The sequence below is a fragment of the Cryptotermes secundus genome, unplaced genomic scaffold, assembly GCF_002891405.2.
Source record: "Cryptotermes secundus unplaced genomic scaffold, Csec_1.0 scaffold448, whole genome shotgun sequence".
Lineage (NCBI taxonomy): Eukaryota > Metazoa > Arthropoda > Insecta > Blattodea > Kalotermitidae > Cryptotermes > Cryptotermes secundus.
The window spans coordinates 451,269-466,494 of record NW_019731577.1 but is presented as its reverse complement, the minus strand read 5'-3'; the positions used below and the strand labels follow the sequence as shown (position 1 = coordinate 466,494).

Here is a 15,226-nt window from a genome sequence, read left to right as displayed (position 1 = left end):
AAAGAGTTGCTATTTACTGTGCAGGTAAAGCAGATGGTAGATGTATTTTGAAGGGTTAATGATTTCAATAAATTCTCATTTATACTTTATTGTTAACTATATTTATTTATAAAATTTGTATTTCATATGACCCTTATTAATGTAATCAATTTGTGCAATTGTCTGAAATCTATTGTCACCATCTTTTATTTTACTTTACTGAGTGTGATTGATTGCACCTCTTTTAATTTTTTATCGAACTGCTTTTGCTTTTTCTTCCGTGTCTCATGCCAAAGGGGTAGTCATCATAAACTCTTCAATTTCCTTAATTTGTTTACTCTCCTTCTTGTTTGATAGCACCTCCAAAGAGAAAAAAGTTATCAAGAATACTGATGGAATTTCTTCCAAGGCACCTGATTCCCAGAGAAGACAGCCAGAAAATTTGCTTACAAACTTGCGTGTACATTTACGTTTCAAGAATGTTACTGCAGATAATCCTAAATATTCATGATAGAGGAACAATACATTTAAAAAATACTAATTTTTGTCATTAATATTTGATATATTTCCTCCCTTTCTCCTAATTGTCTTTTTCCAAAAAAAAATAACACCAAAAGGGCAAATATTTTTCTTTCACCTCTGCCAGTGCCCATAATGATTGATTACCATGAGTAAAGTATAAGAGAACTATTTCATTCTGTAAACCAAATAAATTAATAAAGTGTGTTAAATAATGCCACATAAAACTAATTATACATTTTGGGAAAGCAGGTAATATCCATGTGTGCCAGTGGGGGCAGAGACCAGGAATCTCTCCACTCCCACACTTTTTAAAAAAATAATCAAACTTAAAAAATGAAGGAAATATGTCAAATATTAGTACAAAAATTATAATTATTTTTAAATTATATTGTCATTCTGAATGCTTTAGAACAATTCATAAAAATATTCTTAAACAGCTGAAATATGCGTTTATAAACAAATGTTCTAGCTTCCCCACCCCCCTCAAAAAAGTAATTAATTAATTAGAAAGAAACAGTAATAATAACAATATTAGGGCCTTGTGTACAGGAATATATAAATTTAAGGTGGCTTGTTATTAACAGATGAAGACATCCCTGTGTTTAATGAAGTAACCACTATGCCAAGAAGACATATGAGAGAGTGGAGGTATAGCTCCACCATTATTGACTTCAGCATTAGACAGAGATGAGCAGTCAGCTTCACGCCCCAGTCACTTTATCCCTGGGGAAATCGCCCCAGTACCCATTGGACTGGAGGCTAGCAGACCCAGGGTAGGTCTCCATGCTATGGAGAAGAGAAAAATCTCAGCCCTACCAGAAATTGAATCTCAGTTGTCCAGCCCATAGCCCATCACTGTACTGACTGAGCTATCTGAACTCCATGGCTTAGTATTGTATATACTTCAAAATGGATGTTAAATTTGAAAGTAGTAAACAAGTGACAAATTCCACAACTTATTATAAAATTTTGTTGAACATTCTACTACAACGTTTAACACCACACACAGGTAAAATTATCAGGTATAATCAAGATTGAGCTCAATATAACAGATCATCTTTTGCTCAGATATCCTACATTTGTCAAATACTAGAGGAGAAATGGGATTACAGTGGAGTCTGGGTTAATGCTATGCAAGTTGACAAAAAATAAACAGAAGCATTAGCCTCTGAAATAATCTACCCAATCAAAATAAAAAAATGTTTACAGATTTATAACCCAATATTAAAATATTAAAAAGACTCCATTATATTAGTTATTTATAGATTCAAAGAGTAGCACACAATAGAACTTCTATGAGTAAATTTCTGCCTGCTACATTTCCTATTCATAATGGTCTGAAACAAGGAGATATTTCAAAAGCAATGCTTTAAATGTATCTCACACCAAGAGAAAAGCAAAAATGGAGGGTAACTGAGGACGTGGTACATGAGATGTGAACAGAAGAGGGGGAGGGGGGGTACCAACAGGATGATGTAGAAAAGTGCATAACAAGAAGCTTCATAATTTGTGTTCTTCACTTAACATCATTGGCATGATCAAACTGAGGGGAATCAGATAAATGGGGTATGTGGTACACATGGAGGTGACACATATAAACAAAATTACAGTAAGAATACTTGAACGGAAGAGACCATTTTTGAGACTTGGTTATAGATGGTAGGATAATATTAAAATGGATCTTAAGGAAGTAAGGTGTGAGATGTGGCCTGGATTCAAGTGGCTTTCGACAGTGTCCAGTTGCAGACTTTTGTGCCCCTTTGGTTTCCATAAAAGGTGGGGAATTCCTTAATTATCTGACCTGCTATCAGTTTCTCATGAAGAACTCTGTTCCATGGAATGAGTGAATTTGTTCAAACAGTTTATTCTTTCCAGGTTCAAATTTTAATTACCAGCACATTTTACTTGCTGTGTACCATTTAAAACTTGTTTGCTGTGGAGAGGGGGATACCAGATAATGTGGGAATAGCATCATAATTGAGCAAAACAGCTTGCATCAATTCGGGATTTTCATTCGCAATGTTCTTAATAGTGTTAAATTTTGTATGAAAGATTTTATTTGATTTAATTTTCTAGGTTGTGTCACTGCATTGTTTCAGATGAGACTTCGGAAGTATGAAGGAATCTATTGTCCTTATCTTCATGATACAAAACAGTCATATATGAACTACAGTCAACTCTCGATTATCCGGGGGCAGATTAACCGGGGCTACTGAGGCTTTTTTGAGGCTTATATGTTGTTTAATATTCATTCACTTTTGTTTCACATGGCGAGTTGTAACACTATTTTCGCACTAGTGTGAAGCGAGCTCTGCATTCTTTGATCCCGTTATGCTAACACAATGTTCTAGGGTAGGGGTGAAAGAATGCAAGGATTTGTGGCAAGTTTCAAAGACAGATACATCACCCCAGTTAGTATCTTTGTATCGATCTTCAAGTGCATTAGCAAAATGTCAGGGTGTAAAAGGAAGCATGCTGTGTTAAGTATTCAACAGAAAAAGGAAAATGCCGCGGAAAAGTAAATGACAATATTAAATTTTTTTAAGTGTTAAGTGTGAATATTCGTAAAAGATGTTGAATGTTGTTGAAGACTGTGATTGAAATAACTAATTCATAATTCAGTGTAATGTAAAAAAGGTATTAAATAGGCCATGAGATGACATAAAAATGAGGTTGAATAAATTTAAATACAGGTAGGCCTATAGTATTATGAAGGTACAGTATTACATTACTACTTTTAATAAAATTTGTCTTAACCGGGTTTTCGATTAATCGTGATTTCCATCCCCACCATTATCCCGGATAATCGAGAGTTGACTGTATATAAATACAGAAGAGAATAATCAGAGCCGAGCTACAATTAGTCCTAAGTAGTCCTAAGATTTAATAGGCCAGAAGTGACAGTAGCCACTGAAGAGGAAATGGAGCAGGAAACCATGGTTCTGACTAAAGTACAGCCGTTATTTGTGGGCAATTCACTTAGAAAAGCCTAAGAACTCATGAATATTGATTTTTGTTCATTGATGGTTGACTTTTCTGGGAGTATCTGTAGTTGGGAGTTGTAGATTTCTCTTATATATTACAAATGTTACAAAATATGGTCCTACAGCCCCCAAAATTAACTGTTATGCTTGGAGTTGAAAAGAAAGTAAGTGTAATACTTGCATATTACTAAATATTTAAGAAAAGTTTAATTAAAGAACAGAACCTGGAAGATAATTTATATTTTCACTTCCAACCTCAAAATGTACATTATAATAACTGTTAAAATGGATCCCTAAATTTAATAACCATTAACTCTCAACACAAGATATCACTATGAAGAGTTAATACTATATGCAAAAAGTATAACATACTAGTACAACATAAATTTTTAGGCTAAGTACATCAATAATTATTGTCTAATATTTCTTTTTTACTATTTTTTAAATTTTATTTCAAAGAAAGAGTTCTTTTTATAGTTATAAGATTATTTACAGCAGATAGAATTTTACATTGTGTAAAGTATTTGTTCAAAGTGCCATCTTGTGATGAGAGGGGGAAATGGATTGCAGCACATTCACTACACGAGGGCAACATATACTGACTAATGGGTCACAACACACGAGTGAGGCCAGTGCACCTACCAACTCACACACAATCTTCCAGCATATTGTTTGCTTTCTTCTCAACACAAACAATGTGATATTATGATTCTCATAGTGCAACAATGTTACACAGCTTGTATATGTTACAGTGTTCCTATATTGCTTTCCTTTACTACAGCATTTTTAGTTGATTTACTCACTTTCAAAAGAGAATAATTTTGAATTTTCAACTGTAAGATTTTATTTTTTCATTATGGCGAAGATTCACATGCTAGTCTTCTGGGTTGTGACATTGTGCTATAGAGTAATAGGTGGGTAGCAACATTTCAGCATTTAGAATGGAGGCAGTATTTTCCTCTGAAACATTAGTACCCATCAGACCCTGAAGACCACTGGAGAATTACCAACTTAAAAGAAAATGAAAGAACTTTGTAGGATAATCAACAGCTACAGTATGAACTAGGGGAAAGGACAGGCTAGGGCTCCTAGTATGGCTTTTAAAATGCAATTCTCTACAGCAGTCCAATCTAATCAATTGTTAGATTCAAAGGGTTAAATTGAAACACAGATGTAAAATCTGAGGATCTTGTAGTGGTGAGGGTTTACATTGTGAACTTCTGGGTTGTGACACCATGTATTATGGCAGGTGAATACCTATGTCTATGAGGAATGTGAAGGTGAACCCTGAAGATGGAGGCACATTCCTCTGAAATGTTAGTATCCATCAACAAGACTACAAGGTGTCAAAACAAAGAAGATCATAAATTCAATCAAAGGTGACATAGAGAAATAATTCTTTGTCATTAAACATGAAAATAAACTGGAGCTTCCATCATATCTTACAGACCATGTTAACCACAGCTGGAGAGGATTATATTTTCTTTTGGAAAATCATCACCTATGTTGAACTCACTGCCATATTTTCAATTAGTGCATGTGTTGGCTAGTGAGCAAAATTACCACAGCAAAGAGATGCAGCTGCTTGAATCTCGACACTTGGAAGTAGTAAAAAGGGGATGTAAATGGTTGTTCAGAACTAGGTAGATTTTTTTTTTTTCATTATTGCTAGTGGGATGGGACTAAGTCCCTTGCACTGTGGCCACTTCTGGCCTATTGTACCAGCCCCAGATGATAGGTGAGGGTGATTGTGGAGCAATTGGTGGAATAAAGATAGGCAGGGGAAACTGAAGTACTCGGAGAAAACCAGCCCCAGAGCCACTTTGTGCACCACAAATCCCACTTGACCAGACCTGGTATCGAACCCAGGCCGAGGCGGTGGGAAGCCAGCAACTAACCGCTTGAGCTATGGTGCAGCCAACTAGGTAGATGCTTCGCAACAGCAGAAAAGTCTGAGGGAACTATTACAATGTAGGCTCGTGATTTTGTTCTTACATTTATTGTTGTTGAGAACAGCTGTGGTATTTCAGGGTGCTGAAAAAAAAACACCTTCATAATGAAGCCCTCTGAAACTAAGTAAATGGTGTCTACCCACATCTACTTCCACTTTCAGGCCTGGTGGAAAAGCCTTGTGAGAAAGCATACTTCCTGTGAAACTCTGAAGCCCTAATACTCTTAAATGTTCTGCTTTCCCATGTCACCTTTGGATTGAATCAGTTGATTATCATCAGTTGGACTTTGCTTGTGCAAAATGTACTATGCAAGAAGAGACTGAAGCCATATGAAAAATGAGATTTTCAAAATGGAGTGCACATTCTGGGTTACAATGTAGAACAATGAGATGCAATGAAATATTCATAAAACGCTACTGAGGTTAGAATTATGAATTTGTTAATAGAGTTAGAAGAGAAAATATTACAATGGTTTTGCCATGTCAAAGGAACAGATCATAATAAGAATATTGACAAAGACATTAGATTTAAGATTTGAAAACAAAGAAAGCTATGGGCTAAACGAGAAACAGATAGTTCAGCCATGTATTGAAAGACATCAATAAGAGAGAAAAGAGTTGATTAAAATTAAAAAATAAAACGTTGTGGGAATAAAAAGAAACTGGAGTTGTTCATTCATTGACCCATATAGAAGAGAACTAATGCTAGAAGCAAAAGAAGGATATTCACTTTGCCTGTCATTACATCACTCAAAATAAAAGTACAGTCTCTTTTATTCATTTGTTCCTTACATTCTTCTTGCCTCATGAACTTCTCTGAACTAGGCCTGCCTTCATGCATGATAGTGTTAGGCTACAAACAATTATCAGAAAATTTTACTCTCATGGAAGTGTCAAACTTCCTCTCCTGTCACTTTCTGAGACAGTAAAATGTAGGTACAAGCAGCTTTCTACCTTGCACAATAATTACATAATTATAATGATATTCAACTTAAAAGTTGTGAAGGCTGAATGAAACATTCTGCATACAGAAAGCATCTATGGAGTAAACAATGAAGGTAACAGGGAATATATTCAACACTATACTCTATGGGCTCCTGACAGTGTTATTGAATAAACCACAAATAAAAAATAAAATTATAAAAACATCAGAGAGTATGCTTACCAGACAGAAGTGACAAACACAGAACATGACACTGGACCAGTGGTTACCACTCCTACTTTGTATTTTGAAGGATATATGTTCAAGCCTGGTGACTACAACTGTTATCACTACAATAAACATTTTCTTTAGTAAATGTGTCTTATTGAGGGAGAAATCTAAAATTAATCCAATGCCAGGAGATTGGGTACTGAACTATGTTCAATCAATGACTTAGTGTCACACATTCTTCACCTTACTATGGGAAACCATCATAGTACTTCATACTGCTATCTGTGATTTCAGAGATCTGGGTTTCTTATGCCAGTGATGATAAAGATGACAGCCTGCTGGGATGTAATGACATGTAGTCTGGTAGTTAATAACGTTTCAGAGGAACCTGCTGCCTCCATCTTCAGTGTAGAATAGAATCACACACAAAGAAGAAATGGTATGGATAGCTAGAGGGAGGAATAGGACAGGAGCCCGGAGTAAACCAACAGGAGCAAAGAAAAGAGTGTATAGAATACTTGACTCTTAGGATAATTATCCATGGGCACAGTGAATGGAAGAAACAATGGCTTTGAGAGAAACACCAGTATAGTCAAGTGAATCATGGTAAGGAAAGAGTGGCTCTTCAAAATAATGGCAACAGGTTTCGCAACATCACATCCAAGAAGACAGAAACTCTATTTCAAGTTCAATCATCATAACAAGTCTTTTCATGTACTGCATTGTTATAAGGAACATGAGATAAATGAGCTACTAATGTATTTTTGATGATATATTTAAATTTGAATTTGTAAAAGTTTTGGTTGTACAATCTTTTAACGCGTTCCTAGAAAATCATACAGTGAAGTTGCTAACATGTACAAGTACACCTTATGCCTTGGTGCAGCACATCCATCTATAAATTTATTCAATAAATTCTCTCCACCACTACAAAAAGCAATAACAATACAGTATATCATCGATTTAATCGACTAGTTGGGGGGAGAGCTGTCTGATATTGCCAAATGTCTGTATTCCTCAAAAATGTGTGTGATAATTACTAATGATTCTAATTTTTCAATCAATTCTAACTTTTGTTTTAGAGTCAAGTTTGACCATTTTATTTTTTTGTCCATAGTATATTAATTTTAAAAAAATATTCGTGAGACAGAACAAACCAAACACAGCACAGCATAAATTTAATTTGCAATAGAATGATGTGAATGCTAAATATGCTTTACATTCACACCATGACTGACAAAGTATGCATATGATCCAGAGTATTATGGGGAAGTACCAACATGTCAACCAAAGAATAATGCGAAGTACCAAAGAATCTTGCCCACTGAATCCTAAATCTGTTAAATCAAGGATTTATTGTAATGTGAATTTCCATGAGATATATTTAGGCAACCTGTAAATTTGCTTTGATGTTAAAAATACTTTTTTTGTCTTCCTTTTATATAACAGATGAGTCTGTGAAGATCTTATCAAATTTCGTGGTCCAGTACGAAGCAGTGCTGTCTCAGATTCAGATGGTCCTGGATTTAAACAGGGACTGACTATCTTGACTGAGAACTTTCATGTTTCTCCTCAATAACCTCTGGCAAATAATAGGACAACATCTCAAATCAGGCCACAAATATTTCTTTCCACATCCTTTCTAATTCATTATTTATTAATCATTCAACACTGTACAGTCTAAGCTACTGATGGCATCTGTTACTGTCCCCTTTTCTTTCTTTGTACTTATATGCTGGCTGTGGTAGACCACTTGACTCCTATCAGCATTGTGTTACGGCAATAACTGAGGCAACCAGAAACTGCACACTTGTAGTCAGTCCATTGCTTGAAATCAACAACACATTTTCCACTGACCACAAACTGTTTATTTATTCATAAGCAAAATATTATAACTTCATTTGCAAGCATGGAGTAATATGGCCTTTTATTATTACAAAATTTTAACGATCCAAAGAGAAGGACTGATGAATTTAGAGAAACATGAGAAATGCACTCCAATGACATCTACCTCAGATCAATTCAGAACACCAAGTTTTTGAAGACTGGTAACCTGCGGGAGCATCGCTTCATCCCCCAAGAAGGATCTGAATTGATGGCCTCTCTCCCAGACAAGAATTAATTTCCTATTGGCTGATTTTAACTAGCCAAATTCATCATGCAATCAGCACAAGCCAATCACATAATGACCTTTGAGAATAAAACAGTTATCAAGATACAGAACTCGGAACCCCACATGTGAGAGTGCTTATTTTCTTTAGTTTAGGATCCAGCTACACCCTTCTGAAGACATGTTATGACAGCTACACATGTCAGCAAAACAAAATTCACATCTTTGGAAAACTACAGACTTGCCTCCCATGGTGACCTTGTCCCATTCTGGTCATCAAAACAGCATATAAACAAAAACAAGGCAATTGTTTGCTGTCCAGATATGAAAAACAAGTCATAACATGCTAATGAACTGGTCTCGCCAATAAACCAGTCACCCTCCTCAAATGGCTAGAGGGGACCACAGCGTCCATGGAGAACTGTAACAGGTTTGGACTGTCACACATTGTCAAATACACCATAAAATAAATAAACTGTGGAAGTCTGAAACCTGAAAGGATATGCGTGAATACAGTGTCCAGGTTGCTCATCAGTGAACCCAGCTTCCTGTCCAATGGATACTGCAAAGCTCTTTCCTCAGGGGGTAATCCAGCCACAGCATGAAATTGAGCACTCTCAACTGTGTACTGTCCAGGTTAAGAATGTATGGAACAATACCTCTACTCCCTTATACATCTTCCTGGAGTGGAGTACAATTATGCACAGGGACAGCATAACCTATATTACCTATTGTTGTAAATGAAATTTGAAGATAAATGAAACGGTTTTATTGTATGCTCATGTACAGAATAAATTTAACACACCCAGCACTTGGAGAACTCATATCAGCAGGCAAAGGTGGTTCATATATTTTTAATTATACTAGTGTAATCAGGATGAAGGAACATGTACCTTTGGGGAACAGTGTGGAAACACAAAATGTAACCCACTGAGGACCAATTCTGAATATACTGGTGTATATCCAGCATGTCCACCAGGTCAACCCAAAATATTTTTGTTTCCAGTTTACTGATTTTGTCTTCACACCAGTGCTGAATACACTTCATGTTTTATGTTCTCTGAGCATTTGAATCCTTATGCCTGTTCAAAGAATAAAAATTGAAGGTGTAATAAACTTGTTGCCCTGGAAAAATCAAGAATAACAGGAAAATTTAAAGTGGATTAGACATACTTGTTAAAGTATATCACCAAGAGGGTATAACACTTTTGAAATTATGAACTGAAATGATATCTGTAATATGAGTTGATGGGTCATGAGTAATTTGAAGTCATCATGGAATAACAGACGTGCTCAAAATTCAAAGGGAATAATGTTGTACTTAAGCAGGATTTGTATATTTTCTATACAATTCTACTGCTGACATAAGGACATATTTACCTTTGAGTACAAATATGTATATAGTGACCTATTTTATTTTATTTGCTTTCTATTCAACATGTTACATCTTCAGGGATTTACAAGGCAACATCTTCTAGCCTAAGGCTATTAACTATTTAAAATATGTTGTGATTATATCCTCATCCATTGTTTCACATGTGTAAATCTTGTTTAAAGTACTGATAAACCTCTCTATAATTAAAAAAGTTTGTATATTAATATAACACTTTGAGACATTATAGTTTGGGGACAGGAATAAAATGAACTTCAGAAATAGTATTTCTTTTTTATTTCTATTTTATTTAATGATGCTAATAACAGCTCAGAATATATAGCATCAAATGAGAGAACAATGAATTAAGAAGGACGTGGAAAAAGCAGATATCATACCACCTAGCATTTGTCTAGAGTGACTGAGAAAGACCATGCAACACCTCAGGGCAGGCAATTTCCAGGTTGATTCAAAAACGGGACTTCCCCCATAAAAAGTAGGAAGGTTGATCGCTAGTCCGTGAACTTTGGCTAAAAAATAATGAAGGTAGGGACTTTGGATACGCTATTCTAACAGAAATGATTATGATGAGTAATATCTGAGATGTATTGCTATGTAGTCTGGTAGAAACCTGCCTATGTTTCAGAGGAACATACTGCTTCCTTCTCCTAGTCAAAGAACAGGCCAAACAGGAAACCAACAAGAAGCAGGCAATCGGCAGAGGAAGCTGTCTGCTTCTCGCCAGTTTCTTGTTTGTTTACACTTCAATCCTGAAGACACAATTCGACCCTGAAGACACAGGCATTATACTTCAAAAGTTCTGGAAAGACAGCAAAACAGATCAAGGAGTGCTACTGCCTAGAGGTAACATTTTCCAGGAACGGTTACCACTTTCCATAGCCATTTATTGCTCTCATCTTCTGGGTCTATTCATAATTATTAGCAATTCTGGAACATATAACAAACTAATAATCAGCCTGCAGCCACCTGCTCAAGCTGGTTGCTCGCTTGCAGAGGAGGCGGAGATGGAGGCGATATGTTCCTCCAAAATGTCGGTTAATACACGATCTACATGGTACCACATCCTAGGAGATGGCATTCTTAATAATCACTGCCCCACTTAGACTAATTATATAAACGACTGGCAGCTGTTGTTAATAAACAATGTGAAAACAGAACCTGAAAATCTTCATTCTGACATTCAAGCATAGTGTTTAGTAATTCTACCTTCTTCAAATATCTCCTCAAAAGAGTTTTGAATACAAATTCAGAGTTTTCAGCAGTTTTATATTTGACATTTCTCAGTTCATAAACTGAGATGGTTTAAATTTTACTGTATTGCAGGCTTTCCAAATTATGTCCTCACATTTAGCAGTGGATTTGTTTTCTGTTGGACCTTCAAGGACTCAGTTATGTGGAAGAACAGTAGTGACTGTTCAATGGATAATAAATTTATGTTGCAAAGTAGAGAGGACAGAGGCCATGCCACAGCTTAAGCAGTCAGGTGCTGGCTTCTCATGTCAGAGGCCAGGGCTCAGTCCTAAGTAACTTCATGTATGACTCATGGTTGAAGAAATGGCACTGGAGCAGGTTTTTTCTTCTGAGTTTCTTCATTTTCTCCTGCTGCTCATCAGTCAACCATTGCTCGATATCTATCACTGCCCCATGAGGTGTGTGGTAGCCCTGACCAGACATCACATTCTTGCATCCTTGGGCTGTAATTTTGGAGCTCATCTCTGTCCCATCATTTAGCTGGTCACGGAGTAAAGAAGCTGGTGTATTAAGTGGAGAGAGTTGTCATTCTTCATATACAAGTGCTCTATCTTGTTTATGACATAAGGCTCTGTTCTGTACGATCATTTTAATCATGTTCTTCAGGACAGTCAAATGTTAAGGCCACCAACAAAATTTTCAGTGCACAACTGCCTCCTCCTACAAACTTTAATCCTTCTGGAACACTGAAATATTAAAAATGAAGCTTTCAATTAACTATTCCACAAAACCAATAACAAAAGTAATCAAAATATAACAGAAAATATGAAATCTACAATAACTTAGGAACTGTTAACCATATCTCTTTCCTGAATATTTTCAGTTACTTGCACTTCAGTACCATCTAATGTCAGGAGCCAAAGTTAGAGGTGATTATACCACAGGTGGATAAGAATGGATGTGGCAACTGTAGGACCAACATCAGGATTGGCAATTAAATCAGGGTGAGCTAATTGCTAGTTAAGTGATAATAGTATGATAGATCATTCACAATGCTGCAAAGGCACAGCTGACAGAAACTAATTTTCCATAAGCAAGCAATGAGCTAAAGATTGTGAGAACTGGTAGATGTCTTCTGATTTTAAAGTTATTATTACAAAGTGTTTTGCTAAACCCACGTTTATCCTACTGACCCAAACATGTTTTATTTCTTCCCTTTATATTATGTAGTATTCTTTTTCACACAAACAACAATTAGCTCATGTATTATTATTTTGAAAGAGGTAACTTAAAATGTGCTCCAAAAAAAATTGTGAAAACTATGGTAAATGCCTATGCATATAATCCTCTTTTTTAAATATTTTTGGCCTAAATGATTGAATGGAAATTTAGATAAAATAAATGGGATCATGGTATCTATTGTGGATTAGTAACACAAAATATTTACACTTTGATTCAAACATAACCTCAACTGGTTAACATGTGCCTACATCATAAGTCGACAATTTATAAAACCAGACCCACTTAAGCAATATGGAGCACCCATACCTCAGTCAAGTAACATTATTATAAATAATCTATAAAAGGTTATTTGTGCTGGTTCATTAATAATTTAAAAGGACACATTCATAGTTGATCACATTTCAGCTCCCATAATCATCACAAATTATAATAAATACAATAGTATTATAAATATATTATAAGGCTTTGAATATGTTGAGACTACTACAACACCAAAGGAACACTTTTCTTCCTCCCTATTGGACTGGATGGTATAAGTCACAGACAGTACATGCCATCACATACCTGTTTATATTCCACTGATCCTGCCATCAGTCTGAGTGAAATCAATGCACAAAGGAAGAGTAACTGAATTAATATTGCAGCATACTAAACTCACTCTTTCTACAAAATGCATCAGTCACTTTACTCTATTTTTTAATTCAAAACATTATATACAGTGTAATAAAATTAAATTTACATTAATTCTCATGAGAGAAGAGGCTGGCTCATTGTTGGTATTGTAGTTTCTTCTGCTGAATATTAAGAAATATAGGAATGAAGTTATGAGATACAGCTCTGGCATATTAGTGGATCTCAACAAACCCACTTGTCTGTTTGTCTGTGTTGAGTCAAAATCAAGTTCCTCAAATGAAAAAGAAAATCTTTAAATTTATTAAGATCCTCTCCCACTCAATTTATTTATTTTTCCACACAGGTTGAATGGAGAATTTGAGCAGTAAGTGATATCTTACAAAACTATGGGACCCCGCATCAACACAAGCCAATCACATCATCATAACATCTGATATTGAAATAATACAAAACACAGGTTTTAAGAAGCTCTTCTAAGTAAACATTTTTCGTGGAAATGATGACAGCTGATGATAGAGAGACTATTACTGGTAGAGTCACCTAGTGGCAGAAGTAGTATGTTTTTATTTTGAAAAATAAATGTATATACAAAAAAAACTAGCCAATGCCCATCCAGCCTTAGAATTAGCACTAACTGCAACCCAGTATGTGCAGCCCCCCCATTGTTGCACTGTGTTACTATGTAAAATCTCATATAAGGTCATTACAATTTTACTGCATGGAGAGATAAGATTTATACTTCTCAAGTAAAAGTAAAAGCAAAGCTATCCCTGTAATAGGCTATGGAGGCCCATACGGTTGTGAGACTCAAGGCTCCCACATTTTCTAGACAGTTGGCTCACAGATGGCAATGAGGCTGTCACCCTTATGTGCTGGCCGCTTCTTACCCCCAGCAAGATTCCTGGTACTCATTTCTGTTAGAGGCTGAGTTGTCACCAGGGCCATAGTATGGCTGAAATGATTAGGTCAATTGAAAAATCCAAAGATATGAAACTAAATAAAGACCATTGACTCCCTTTTTCTTTTTTTGCAGAAACATTTGGTGTACTGGAAGATTTATGTCTTTGATGCAAATAACCTAAGATCAGTATGGACATAAAAGGACCCAATGTTGTGCTGAACTTTAGTCTTTACATAAAACATTTTAATTTCTGTTCACATTTTGGGCCACATACATGCAATGTTTTGAAAATCATTCTGGTATACACATATGCAAAACAAAACATATTTAAATATGACCTCTCAAGAAAAGTATTTGAAGTAAAATTCGAACCTATGTTTCCCTTTTAAAGCTGCAAGGGAAGAAAGACAGTCTACAACTGTTGATTGGTTAGTAAAATCTTGTGTGTGTTCAGAAGACCAATGTCGATTGCTGAATATATAATTTCAGAAATGTATGCATTGCATAATAATGTTGTCAGATCTGAGGTCCTCATAGTGATGGCTACGAAGAATTATGTATCAGGAATATAATGCTATGTAATTGGATGAAAGTCAACCAGTGTTTCAGGGAAACATATTGCTTCCAACTTCAGGATCAAAGTGTAAGCTAAGCAAGAAACTAGCATGCAATAGGTAAGCAGGCAGTGTACTGGGCATAAGATGTGTGCTCAGTCCTGTTCTAACAATATTTTTTTAAAAATTTTAACTGTTATAAACACGTATGGAGATATGCTTGAGATTCATTCAGAAATGCATGTAGAGCATGTAATGCATCCATTATTTTTGCCCACTTTTAACTGAAACTGGGATAAGCCGACAAATTTTAGTAAGAAGGATACTTATTTTATGGGATGTAATGCCTGTGGGAACATCCCACATTATCACGCATTTCTGCAACGCTCACTCTTCACATCACTTTTCACCATCACGCGTGCTAACCAATCAGATTGCTTCAAACGTTCGCATTTATACTGCGCTCACTGCTAGCCCGCATCTACGTCATTACGCGCGCCAGCCAATCAATTCTTCCTCCTCAATTTCGAGTTTCGCTCCACCCACCGAGCAGTGTATAAAAATGGGCAGCTCCAACGGTGAGTTATCAGTCTGACTTCAGTCTACGATCAAG

The 15,226-nt window shown here is 35.8% G+C and overlaps 1 protein-coding gene across 3 annotated transcripts in view; it reads right to left on the bottom strand.

The window, feature by feature from the left end:
- Positions 1 to 119: 119 nt before the first annotated feature.
- Positions 120 to 15,226, bottom strand: part of LOC111867145 (syntaxin-1A) — a 161,417-nt gene continuing 146,310 nt past the window's right edge. The window contains exons 9-10 of one of the 3 annotated variants that reach the window (XR_004513306.1): positions 6,602 to 12,029; positions 120 to 339 (exon numbers count right to left, since the gene is read on the bottom strand). Coding sequence is in view for 1 of the 3 variants with exons in the window: in XM_023856709.2 (XP_023712477.1) it covers positions 11,955 to 12,029 (75 nt within the window). In the remaining 2 variants the exon portion in view is untranslated. Of the gene's footprint in view, positions 340 to 5,331; positions 12,030 to 15,226 lie in introns of those variants that run through there. The other 2 variants (XM_023856709.2, XR_004513305.1) reach the window with 2 other exon arrangements.